Source organism: Abramis brama (genome assembly GCF_963993115.1).
Source record: "Abramis brama genome assembly, chromosome: 5".
Taxonomy (NCBI): domain Eukaryota; kingdom Metazoa; phylum Chordata; class Actinopteri; order Cypriniformes; family Leuciscidae; genus Abramis; species Abramis brama.
The window spans coordinates 20642259-20655496 of NC_139967.1; the positions used below are offsets into that span (position 1 = coordinate 20642259).

The following is a 13238-nucleotide window of genomic DNA, read 5'->3' on the forward strand; positions in this document are numbered from 1 at the left end:
CTGATGACGGAAATGTTCGATCCTCGGCTGACAAATCAGAGGAAAGGGGCGTTTCATTCCCGCCCACATGTAGAAGTCGAATATTCAAGCTGTTTATTTATTTTTCTACCTCAATACGAAAAACTAAAAATCAAGCTGAATTCTTGTTTGTCGTTTTTTGGGGGGAAAATTAACAAACGAAAAAGGGACCGAACTGTTTTCTAATTTTTCTACTTTCAATATTACATAAACAAACGACTGAACGACTTGGAGAGGGAACGCAGGACGCGTTTCTATGGGTCTGTTTCCACTGGAATGCCAGGGCTTGTTCTGTCTGACTCTTATTTTTTACAGTCTATGGTCTGACTGTGCCGGAGCTGTCAAGAGGCAAAAAGAAGAGAGACGAATTAATACCATTCAGGTATGTTTGCGGAAAACTTTCACTCTTATCGCCAGTTTTAGCTCAGGTTTGACAAAACATAAGTTACATGCGGCGTGAATGATGGGCAATTGTCGTAAAATGACAGAATTCTGCCGTAAAGCGCTCCATGACAATATGCTGGAAGTCTGTTTTACACAGTCAGTCTTTTCTGTCAGTATATGTGCTGACGATAGTGAGAGAGAGCATCGCTTACATTTTTAGGTAAGCCACGCGATCTTACACAATGGAATATGTTCTTAAATGTAGATCTCGAAAAGTTGCAGGGGGATGCATGAGAAATGTCACGTAACGTTAGATGGTGGATGACTGAAAGCTGTCATTGACCTGCCTCGATTTACAACAAACCCACCCTTTTGATCTCATTATAAAAAGTTCCGGTGGTATAATTGAATAGTATTTCTGATGCCGATTGCTCAAAAACCACAACAAAGTTTAACATTCGTTACTGCACTTATTTGCTTCTCTGATTCCAGTATAAAGATGAGCATCCACACTCTCCTGGTTCTGTACGGGAGTCAGACGGGAACAGCGCAGGACACGGCAGAGCGGATCGGCCGTCAGGCGCAGAGGAGGCGAATGAGATTCAGAGTCGAAGCCCTGGACACTTACAATGTGGTCAGTGCACGTCTGCAGTCAGACATGCGAAGCTTTGCATTGAGTTGGGGTTATAAGTTAATTAGTTCATATGATCTCTTTGCTTTTTGTTATCACCTCTCCCCTCATTAGGCCAACCTGATCTCAGAGTCTCTGGTAGTGTTTGTCTGCTCCACCACAGGACAGGGGGACCCTCCAGACAATATGAAGGTCAGTCGGTATAAACATAACAGAATTTAGTCTATATACTCTTATGCTTTACATACAGCGGGGGAAATAAGTATTGAACACGTCATCATTTTTCTCAGTAAATATATTTCCAAAGGTGCTATTGACATGAAATTTTCACCAGATGTTGGTAACAACCCAAGTAAGCCATACATACAAAGAAACAAACAAAAATAAGTTCAGAAATTAAGTTATGTGTAATAATGTGAAATGACACAGGGAAAAAGTATTGAACACATGAAGAAAGGGAGGCGCAAAAAGGCATGGAAAGCCAAGACAACTGCTGAAAACTTACAGTAATTAAAAAGCAATCCAGCCCCCTGTCAGTGGAAATTAATAACAGCTGGTTCAGTCCCAAATGATGGCCTACAAAAAGGTCTCATTGCCAAGGTGTCACACAAGACACATCTCATGATGGGTAAAAGCAAAGAGCTGTCTCAAGACCGTCGCAACCTAATTGTTGCAAAACATAATGATGGCATTGGTTATAGGCGCCATTCTAAGCTTCTGAATGGTCCAGTGAGCACTTTTGGGGCCATAATACGGAAGTGGAAAAACAATAATTTCACCATAAATTTGCCTCGACCAGTGCTCCTCGCAAGATTTCTGATAGAGGAGTGAAAAGAATAATCAGAAGAGTTGTCCAATTAGGTTGCGACGGTCTTGAGACAGCTCTTTGCTTTTACCCATCATGAGATGTGTCTTGTGTGACACCTTGGCAATGAGACCTTTTTGTAGGCCATCATTTGGGACTGAACCAGCTGTTATTAATTTCCACTGACAGGGGGCTGGATTGCTTTTTAATTACTGTAAGTTTTCAGCAGTTGTCTTGGCTTTCCATGCCTTTTTGCGCCTCCCTTTCTTCATGTGTTCAATACTTTTTCCCTGTGTCATTTCACATTATTACACATAACTTAATTTCTGAACTTATTTTTGTTTGTTTCTTTGTATGTATGGCTTACTTGGGTTGTTACCAACATCTGGTGAAAATTTCATGTCAATAGCACCTTTGGAAATATATTTACTGAGAAAAATGATGACGTGTTCAATACTTATTTTCCCCGCTGTATATTTAAATGTTAAATATTTGAATATTTTCTTCATATAGAAATTCTGGAGATTCCTGTTCAGGAAGTCATTGCCTGCTGATTCTCTTTGTCGACTTGACTGTGCTGTGCTGGGCCTTGGAGACTCCTCATATCCAAAGTAAGATGACAGATGTTCTGCTTACAAAGCCTTCATTATGCTTTCATATGTATTGTTTTTCTTCACTGCATATTTTAAATGAATTTGAATGGGTCATTTTTTTTTTAAGAACTGAGGACATATATGTTTTCAGGCTGCATATTATGATTGATGATACAACACTGAGACCTTTTCGGTCCACTTTCTAGGTTCAACTTTGTTGCGAAGAAGCTCTATAAGCGTTTGCTTCAGCTTGGTGCTAATATGCTGCAGCCTGTTGGACTGGCTGATGATCAACATGATCTGGGGTGAGCAGAGTTCCTCCTCACACACACATATAAGTTATATAATAAATGTTATATATGTTTTTGTACAGCTATATATATATATATATATATATATATATATATATATATATATATATATATATATATATATATATATATGTACAAAAACAGTCCGTATGCTGCTTGATATTATTGTAATCATAGGCACATTGGCTTGTAGTGCGAATAGTTTTACAGTTTACTACACTTATTGTTGTTTTTTACAGCAAATAGCTTACCTTCACATTGGAAAATAAGGTGAATACAGTGTTTGTGAAGTCTGCATTCTGTACAGCTGATATTTCCTTTATTACTCCTCAGGCCTGATGGTGTGATTGACCCCTGGTTGCTTTCGTTCTGGCAGAAAACCCTGTCTGTCTACCCTCCTCCTGCTGGCCTCGCTCCAATCCGTGAGGAAGAAAAGTATGTATTTCACATAATCATGGTTACACTCATAGCTTCCAAACACTTTGATTACTTAATTGAAATATTTAAGTTAATATATTTCAAGTAAAATGTTCTGATTTTTCAGACTTCCACCCCGATACGTTTTCCACTTCCTAGATGAAGTCCCAGATAAGCAGACTGAGCATCTCCAGACACCTGATAATAAGGCCCTTCCCACCTCGCTGCAGCCTTTTCCAGCTCGAGTCGTGTTCAATCAGAGAGTGACTCATCCCTCACACTTCCAGGATGTCAGGCATATCGAGTTTGACATCACAGGCTCCAACATCCAGTGAGCAGTGCGAAAGATTTAAATAAAATATAGAGATGTTATCACAATATGATATTAAAAGATTGTGTCTATCTCTGACAGGTACAATGCAGGGGACGTTGTAATGATGAGACCCTGTAATGCTGCAGAGGATGTGGAGCAGTTCTGCCAACTATTGAAGCTTGACTCGGAGCGCTACTTTACACTAACTTCCACTGACAGCAGCACAGGTGATACTTAAAACATCTCCATTTGTGTTCCACATAAGAGAAGCCTTACCTTTTAAAGTTTGAAAAAGTCTGTGTTCCCCTCTTCTCTGTAGCAGCAGTCCCCGCGCGTCTTCCTCAGCCCTGCTCCGTTCGCTTTCTGGTGGAGCAGTTCCTGGACATTTCTGCTGTTCCACGTCGTTCCTTCTTTGAGGTGTTGGCCACTTTTGCCACTAATGAGCTGGAGCGTGAAAAACTTGTGGAGTTTAGTTCTGCTCAGGGTCAGGATTCTCTTCACTCCTACTGCAACCGACCCCGCCGAACAGCCCTGGAGGTCAGAGGTCACGTTGACTGTTAATGTGAAATTATACAACTATTTTATGATGTCTGCAGACTCATTTTGTACACTGTCTTCTGTTGTCATTCGGAGTATGTGAGAACTGTGTGCTTGTTTAAATATTTTGTGGCCTACAAAGTTTTTTATGTGGTTGTTAAAATCTGTAACTAGTGAACAAGTAGTGTTGTCACTTTCTAATGTTAACATTACACAAAGGAAGTGAAATATCTACTGCATTTGTAAGCTAGTACAAGTGAGATTTGAACAGGTTTTGTGATCTCTGGGCAGAGGTTATTTAACCTTTTATACTCTTGTTGATCAGGTACTGACAGACTTCCCTCACACCACAGCTGAGTTAAGCATTGACTACTTGTTGGATCTTTTTCCAGAAATTCAGCCTCGCTCCTTCTCCATTGCCTCTTCTCTCTTGGTAAGTCATTTTTAATGTATTTATTTATCTAAATATTTTTGGGAAAAATGTATATTTTTATTCAGCAAGGATGCATTAAATTGATCAAAAGTAACAATAAAAAACATTTAAAGGGTTAGTTCACCCAAAATTGAAAATTCTGTCATTAATTACTCACCCTCATGTTGTTCCAACCCCGCAAGACTTTCGTTCATCTTCGGAACACAAATTAAGATATTTTTGATGAAATCAGAGAGCTTTCTGTCCCTCCATAGACAGCTACGCAACTGACACTTTGACGCTTCAAAAAGTTCATGAAGAGATCGTAAAACTAATCCATATGAATTGAGCGGTTTAGTCCAAATTGTCAGAAGAGACTCGATCACTTTATGAACGGATTGAATTTAGGCTTTTACTCACATATAAACATTGATCAGAGAACATAAACTGAAGCTCAACCGAACCTGCTTGATGTGTGAGAACAAACCTCTTGCTGAAGCTCAAAGTGCTGCGTAACACAAGACAATGAACCTCATTGGTTCTTGCACATCAAGAGAACATGAGCTTCTGTTTACCACAACTGATGTGTGAGTTGATGAATGTTTATATGCGATTAAAAGCATAAATTCAATCTGTTCATCATATAAAGTGATCGTGTCTCTTCAGAGATTTTGGACTAAACCTCTCAATTAAAATGGACTAGTTTTACAATCTCTTTTTGAGGCGTCAAAATGTCAGTTGCGTAGCTGTCTATGGGGGGACAGAAAGCTCTAAGATTTCATCAGAAAGATTTTTTTTTTTGTGTGCTCCGAAGATGAACAAATGTCTTGCGGGTTTGGAACGACATGAGGGTGAGTAATTCATGACAGAATTTTCATTTTTGGGTGAACTAACTCTATAATGTTACAAAAGATTTCTATTTCAAATAAATAGAAAAAATTTTCTATTCACCAAAGAATCCTCAAAAATGTATCATGGTTTCCACAAAAATATTAAGCAGCACTGTTTGATAATAATAAGAAATGTTTCTTGAGCACCAAATCAGCATATTAGAATTAAAAATCTTACCGACCCCAAACTTTTGAATGGTATTGTAAATGTATAATATTTATATAAATATTTGTTTCTGATTCCACAGCAACACCCTGACCGAATCCAGATCTTGCTTGCTGTGGTGAAATATAAAACCCTGCTTTTGAAGCCACGTAAAGGCCTCTGCTCTTCCTGGCTGGCATCTCTGGAGCCCTCGAAAGGTTGGTCTGATCGACCTGAAAGAATTAACAAGTAAAGTCAAAAACTGCCAATAATGCAGTCAGACAAATAATGAAATCTGTACGAATAAATCGTGTCCAAAACACTGTTTAGGAGATGTTTACGTACCGCTGTGGGTGAAGAAGGGGAGTTTGAGATTCCCTCACGACCCAGACTCCCCTGTGATAATGGTGGGACCAGGGACTGGTGTGGCCCCCTTCAGATCTGCCATACAAGAGAGGGCTGCTCTTGGGAAGATCGGTGAGTTTTGTTGGATTTGGTTGTTATTCAGAAGTGAAAAAGATAAAAAGTGATGGTCAAACATGTATTTTGCTAATAAAATTTACTGTGAGGGACACTTCTTCCTGAATTGGGCTGAGGGTAAGAATTAAGAAATGTGGTGCCTATTTTTCTGATTATATCTTTATAAAATGTGTACTTTATGGCCTAGAACACTCAGAATTTGATAAGTAGTGACCGAATGTGGGCCATGACGCATAATGCTGTTGGTAAGACTCAAGAGTGCTTAGTCATAATACATTCTAACTAAAGTCTCATCTCCTGTTTCAGCTAATGTGCTATTTTTTGGCTGTCGCTCTGAATCAAAAGACTTCTACTGTCGATCAGAATGGGAGGAGAAGGTGCAGAGGGGCCACATGATCCTTGTCACAGCCTTCTCCAGAGATCAGGTCAGATGAGTGTTATTTAGCTCTTACCATAAGAGCACTGCACAGGTGTATCTAAATAAGAGAGGGGAGGACCCAGGAACACTTAAAAAAAATAAGGTGTTCTCGACTTCATGCGGCGCTGCACAGACCGATCAACGTCTGACTTGATGCAGTGAATGCCATTAATATATTTTGTCCGACTTGAGACAGCGTCACGGTGATGCAAGGCATCAACATACCGCGAGAGCAGCGGCTGCACAAGCTCAGATGACGACACTGTTCCAACGATTGGCCGGATTCACCGATGACAACAGTGACGTGTTTTGTGTGTATCCTGACACCTTCAGTTCCGCTAATGCTCTCAAAGCCATGTTTTCATAACAATAAAATGAAGAAATATATAGACCCACTTTGTTGGTATTTAAATAGTGTAGTCTTATGTTGAACTTTATTCTTGTACAAATGGCGCTGCATTAAGCATTGCATGAAGTGTTTCTGTTGCTTGATGAAATTGTCTGAAACTTCTGTGTATTTGACAAATATCACATCTAATCCACTTCGTCTGTAATAAAGTACGCAAACACAGTGTAAGCGAGCGTCACTACAGGAAGCAGAAAGTGTCCGACTTGACGGCTCCGTTTTCAATTCTGCCCCCAACTGCAAGTGGCAGCTCTCGCCGATCGGTCTGCACAGCGCTGCATGAAGTCGTACACACCTATTGTCTTTTGTCATACAGTCAGTAGTATAATGCAGATTATGCAGAATGTGACTTTTGAAATCAGATGTGTTCCATACTGCATGTTTTTACTGTAAAAGAAGGCACATCAATGTTAATGTAATTTTTTGTAATTAAGGACATTTATAATTGAAACATTATAATTACAGTGTTCATTTGATTGTTTTTGCAATAATTGTTGCCTGGAAATATTTCCTTTTATAGGCTGTGGGATATAATTAGGTAAATTTGAATATGATTCATTTACAGGAGGATAAAATCTACGTTCAGCATCGCGTAAAGGAACAAAGCAAACTTTTATGGGATCTGATAGCAAAGAAGAATGCATTCTTTTACATAGCAGGGTAAGTCTTTTTAACATCAAGTTAAGACATTCAACAAAATAGTGTTGAACATTTACATTTTTATGGAATGTTATACCCCATACTGTATGTATGGTTGGTTATAGAGCAATATTACAGCATATATGAGGAGCAGGACAGAAATGAGCTACCCTTTTCCATTTTCATCCAGAAATGCCAAGCAGATGCCCACGAGTGTATGTGACGCGCTGAAAGAAGTATTCCAGAAAGAGGGTTGGATTTCTGAAAACCAGGCACACGAGATGCTGGATGCCATGGAGAAAACTGGACGCTTTCAAAGTGAAACCTGGTCCTGATCTCTCCATTAAATCCATAGCCTTAATAAACAAAAAACAGCCTCAAGTGTGAAAAGTGAGTTGAACTGAGATTAAATGTTGTTATATAGTGCTCTGATTCCAAACCTCAGTTGTGGTCCAACCACTTTCTTCTCCCAACAAGTTCCCCACTGCCTTTAACAATGTAACTGGGACTCATAAGCTTAGCTGAAGTTACAAACAACACACACTACCAGACCATGAATTTGATTTGATGTTAGCTGTAATCTAGGCTGGTGTTACTGCTTTCATTTTTATTGTATGGATTTGACTTATTGAAGGACAAAGTAATAAAGACTTGGAAAATGTGTTAATAGTCGGAAATACTTCTATTCTTTTAATTTCTTAAAATAAATCATGACTGAAATATAAGAACTGATTCTTTGTTTAATTTTACATTGAAGCATCAAAACGACTTGTTCATATGGACACAGCTAGTGTGCACCAGTCAAAATTTAGTGTGGATGTCCTCATTTAAAAAATAAAATAAAATTTCAACAATGCAAAATCCAACTCACACTGGTATTTTCTACATTAGTGATTCTCAACCGGGGGCTAAAAAATACAAAAATCAAAATGTTAACATATTTTCCTGTGGCGCTGTATGCTTTTCCTGTGTGCTTTTGTAATTGTTAGGTTTTAACCATTGTTGTTATTGAAGAACATAAAATGCAGAACATAACTTCTGGAATCACAAAATGAATTGTGGTTATTTCAATATATTAAATTTACCGACCACATTAATTAAATATATAAATAAAAATCACTAAAAATGTTTTAACTATTACAGCATATAGACAATAAATATCTTAGCAGTGATGGGGGAAGGTGATTATGGTATTTGAGTCAAAAAGGCTAAGACCACTGTTACACACAATAACAGTGTCATTCAAGGACTACTTCAAAATATTTGTTTATTCGACACAAAATACAACATATGGTTCAGTTGAGAGTTTTCTGTCAACAGCTGCAAATTCACACATACTAAAATGGAACATTCGAATTCTCATAAGTTATTAAAAGGTTTTACACACGCCGTTCACAGTGCCATAAACTGATTAAATAGTCTTAAAGGGATAGTTCTCTCCATTCACGCACCATCATGTGTTTCCAAACCTGTATGACTGTATAACACAAAATACAACATTTTGACAACATTCCCAAAACAGTTTTAGGGACCATTGACCTCCAATATATTACAAAAAAAAAAGTTACATAAATATATATTATGTTCATCAGAAGAATGTCAGTCATACAGGTGAGTAAATGATGACAATTTTTGTTTTGGTGTGAACTATCCCTTTAAGTATTTAGTCCTAGCTGTCATATTACAAGCTCTAGAAGTAAAATCCCAAGCTCCCAATATCACCTTCAAGTCTTGTGCCTTTTTCAAAAAAAATGGTGATCACACTGACAGTAACGCGTAGCTTCTTGTGTAGCTAACATAGATCCTAATTTCTTTTCACGTCATTGGCTTCAGAACAAACACATAAAAACATGCTTGTGCAATGCTTGCAGCTATCTGAGCGCTAGAGTGTGGACCTGATAAATCTCCTCGGGGAAGTTCTGCTGTTGCTCCTCACAGATGATGCTGAGTCCAGCCTTGGCTACTAGGTGACGTAGTAGATTCAGGTCCCGACACACACTGCTGTCTACATCATCAGGTATTATACCCTCAAACGCAACATTATCCTTCACCACAATCAGGCCATTCGGACGCAGACCGCTCTGGCAACGCCTCAGGAATTCCACCAGGTGGTCGTCGGTTAAGTGACCTACAGATACATGGAGCAATTGGGCTTTATTGTGTTTGCAAAACATAATGGAAGATTCATCTGGTTATATTAACTGTTTCCATTTTATAAAATTGTTCTTATGATAGATGGTGTAGCCAAATAAATCCATTTACCAATCACCCACTGAATCCATATGACATCATAACGTTCTGGCTGGGGCTGAAAATCTTGCAGGCCACAGCAGAAGTAGTTCTCCACCCGCTTGCCCTCCTCACCCAGGTATGTACGAGCTTTATCCAGGAACTCCTGTGTCACATCTACTAGGTCCACAGTACGGAAGAGCGGCAGAAGCAGCCGCTTGGTGATACGGCCAATTCCAGCACCACAGTCCAGAGAACAGCCTGTACCAGTCTTACCCTGGCCTTCCTTTGAGTAAAAAGGAAACCAGACGATAGTGTGTTTCTCATGGACTTTAATTTAAGGTTGATAAAGCTTAGTAACTGTAGAATGTCAAAGATTTACACTAACAACTTACTATTTCTTTATGTTTTTGAAATAACTCTCTTATGTTAACCAAGGTTGCTTATATATATATATATATATATATATATATATATATATATAGATATATCTGACCCTAAACTTTTGAACAGTAGTGTATTAAAATGTAGAATTACTCACCCCAAGGAATTTTTGAAGAAACTTTTTGGAGCCATTAATGTCAATGCTGGAAATGCTGCCATAACCTCCCAGCATTCCATCCACAGTGGGCGGGACATCCTTCCAGTAATGTTCTGCCTTTGAGTAAAAGGTTGTCTGGTCTTCTATCAAGCAGTCTTCCATCTTTGTGCAACTCCTGACCACAGAGATCAAAAGAAAGTAGTTTTACCAGTCAGCATTTTATATTGAACTTTCATCTTATGAATTTGTATAGATGTATATATTCAATTAGAAGTTTACAAGTACACAATTAAAAGTAAATTGAATTATTTCATATTTAAATCAATTTCATAGCAATTATAGTTTGTGTAAAATCATATGCTGCATGAAAATCAGTCTTACTGCTTCAGAGGAAGCTTCTGTGCAGTGTAAAATTACATTAGTATCTAAATGCATATAAATGAATTGGTTGCAAAAGCCATTCTTGTAAAACTGTTATACTCCATTGCTATTCGTCACGTTTTTTGTATAGTGCTTTTCACAATACAGAAAATATTTATTGATGCCCCAATGAGAAAAGCGAATGTGACAAGGGGAAAACCTTGGGCAGAACCATTCTCATATGGCAAGGTACATTTTACAATAAATATACACAAATGTCAAATATTATTCATAGTAAGTAAACCTAGTCATGCATTCACTGTCAGTAAGACACTGTTTGAGTTGTTAGTTTATGAAATTATTATAATTATAATTTAGGGCTGTGAAAAGATTAATCGCGATTAATCGCATCCAAAATAAAAGTTTGTGTTTAAATAAATATGTGTGTGTACTGTGTATAATTATTTTTTATATATAAATACACACACATGCATGTATATATTTAAGAAATATTTGCATACATATACTGTATATATTTATATATAATTTATATTATATATAAATATATATTTTTTTTAATATAAATAACACATTTTTCTTAAATATATACATGCATGTGTGTGTATTTATATATACAAATTTCATTATACACAGTACACACACATATTTATTTAAACACAAACTTTTATTTTGGATGCGATTAATCGCGATTAATCTTTTCACAGCCCTATTATAATTTCAATTAAATGGTAAAGAGCCAATTCTTTAGCCTGTAATGAGACCCAGGGGTGCCACTAGCAATTTTGGGCCTATGAAAGAATATGAGGTAACTTGGGCCTCCTATTACATTACAACTAGTACTGTTACTACTAATAAAATAGATCTCTGGGGGCCCCAAATGTGCGTGGGCCCATAGAATCGTCCTAACTTCTCCCCCTTAGCGGAGCCCCTGATGAGACCTAACGTGCTGAAGCTGTCAGATTTAGACACCTGAATCCAAATGTGTCTCTGCTGTCTGAACTCAGCTGTCAGGAAGCATCACTCCACCGTAGACTGACAGACAAATGACTGGTCAAATAAGATATAATCTCCTAACAAAAATGAAAGCATGAATAAATACATACAGAAGACCCACAGAACATACCAATACCCACTAAATATTTGTAGTCTAAAGACTAAAAAATTGGCATATTTACTAAGTAATAAATGGCAATTGAAGAAATAAGTAGTGTTACTGTTACAGTCTCATTACTTACTGGGTTTACTTGGACAAAAAAAGATCATACATGTGGCCCTGCTATCGCGCTGTCGTTAAACGTGTCTTTTCCTTTTGCTATATTTAGGGGTGACAAATAGTTACACGTGTTGACACACGACCAGCTCTAAATCACAGGTATGTACTTGTTCATGCTTCCAACAGGTCTTTCTGAGCTGTTTCTGTCTTAACAGTAATTCAGACAGTAAACACTACCGTACCTTTGCTTTCGTGCCCTCGCTGCCGCTGACTGTCGTTTCTTACAATCGGTCATGTCACTACTGAACAACTGTAGTAGAACTGCCCCATGAAAGCTTGCCTAGCTCCCCTGGCTTCCCAAAGCAGAAATGCTGAACACCGTACGTCATTTCCTTATTTTGACCAACGTGTTTCCCTCTCAGCGAATTGTTTTTAATTTGTCTCCATCTTGTGGCCGCATGTAAACTTGCGTACATGACTAAAACGGTCATTTCTTCAATTAAATGCGTGTCATTATTATTTTATGTTGTCAAAAATGTAATAGTGTTTTAAGAAATGGTGTTTTTACACAAGGTTGACTCAACGGCCATTCTTAAATTTAAGGTAGGCTAAGATATTTCCTCCAGTATTTCTGCTAAAATTATGCTAAATCTGCTTGTTTTTAATCTTTTATATTATATATATATACTGAAACTAGGAGGGAAAAACAGAAACAATAGTTACAGTAGGCCTAAAAGTCTATGTGTGTGTGTGGGTGGGGGGTGTATATAATACCTGCATATGAAAATGAAAACGAAAAGGTTATAAAATTATTTTCATTTCTAGAGACCTAAAGCAGCATTCTATAAAAAAGGTAGAGGTAGGCTATACACTTTAAGTAACGGTAAAGGACTACACTTTAAGTAGTATAGCAGTTTTTTGTCCTGGACACTAAAAGCACAACTTTCTTATATTTTAGGCATGTTTGCATCCCTTCTTTGACACCAGAGCAATGGGAGTTAGGTGTTTCTTTTCCTAGGGTTGGTCTTTAAGTAGGTATTTTATTTTCACTATTCATCACATTTTCATCTTAATATTGTATTTGGTTTACTCTTATAAACATCCTTTCACTCTCATTTCCCATGTCTTTCTAATAAATGTTTATCTGAACTGTAAGTTCATCCTAACGATCTTGTATTTATTTTGTATTCTGTCCAGCCTCTTGTTTTCCACTGTTGCCGTTTCTTTCTTCTCATTCCGTCTCTTATTTTCACTCCCCCTCTTATTACATGACAGCATGCTTTCTGTCTCGACTATTTATGCTCGTCTCTCCTCCCCCACAAGCCCAACGTTTCACTGCTCTCCTCTCACTCCCCTGGGCAACTCCTCTCTTTCTCTTTCTCCCTCCCGGCTCTGTCTGCTCATCCTTTTTCTGTCTCTCGTTCTCAGCCGAGCTGGCAGGGTATACATATGATGACTCAGTACACTGCCTGTCT

The 13238-nt window shown here is 37.9% G+C and overlaps 2 protein-coding genes across 7 annotated transcripts; one reads left to right on the forward strand and one right to left on the reverse strand.

The window, feature by feature from the left end:
- Positions 1-37: 37 nt before the first annotated feature.
- Positions 38-8265, forward strand: ndor1 (NADPH dependent diflavin oxidoreductase 1). 6 transcript variants are annotated; one of them, XM_084115848.1, is made up of 15 exons: positions 38-400; positions 895-1036; positions 1148-1225; positions 2352-2449; positions 2638-2736; positions 3076-3177; positions 3287-3490; positions 3572-3699; positions 3768-4009; positions 4335-4442; positions 5560-5674; positions 5787-5933; positions 6243-6361; positions 7326-7420; positions 7590-8265. In XM_084115848.1, exons 2-15 carry the CDS (start codon positions 902-904, stop codon positions 7732-7734), a joined length of 1815 nt encoding a protein of 604 aa, XP_083971974.1. In that variant the 5' UTR covers positions 38-400; positions 895-901; the 3' UTR covers positions 7735-8265. The 6 variants fall into 6 exon arrangements, with proteins under 6 accessions (XP_083971974.1, XP_083971975.1, XP_083971976.1 ...); XM_084115849.1 differs by having other exon boundaries at positions 3792-4009; XM_084115850.1 differs by having other exon boundaries at positions 3795-4009.
- Positions 8266-8649: 384 nt separating this feature from the next.
- On the reverse strand, positions 8650-12156 carry ntmt1 (N-terminal Xaa-Pro-Lys N-methyltransferase 1). Its single transcript, XM_084115853.1, has 4 exons — positions 12006-12156; positions 10170-10344; positions 9662-9914; positions 8650-9527 (listed from the first exon to the last, which is right to left on the reverse strand). Exons 1-4 carry the CDS (start codon positions 12056-12058, stop codon positions 9271-9273), a joined length of 738 nt encoding a protein of 245 aa, XP_083971979.1. The 5' UTR covers positions 12059-12156; the 3' UTR covers positions 8650-9270.
- Between the last annotated feature and the right edge of the window lie 1082 nt (positions 12157-13238).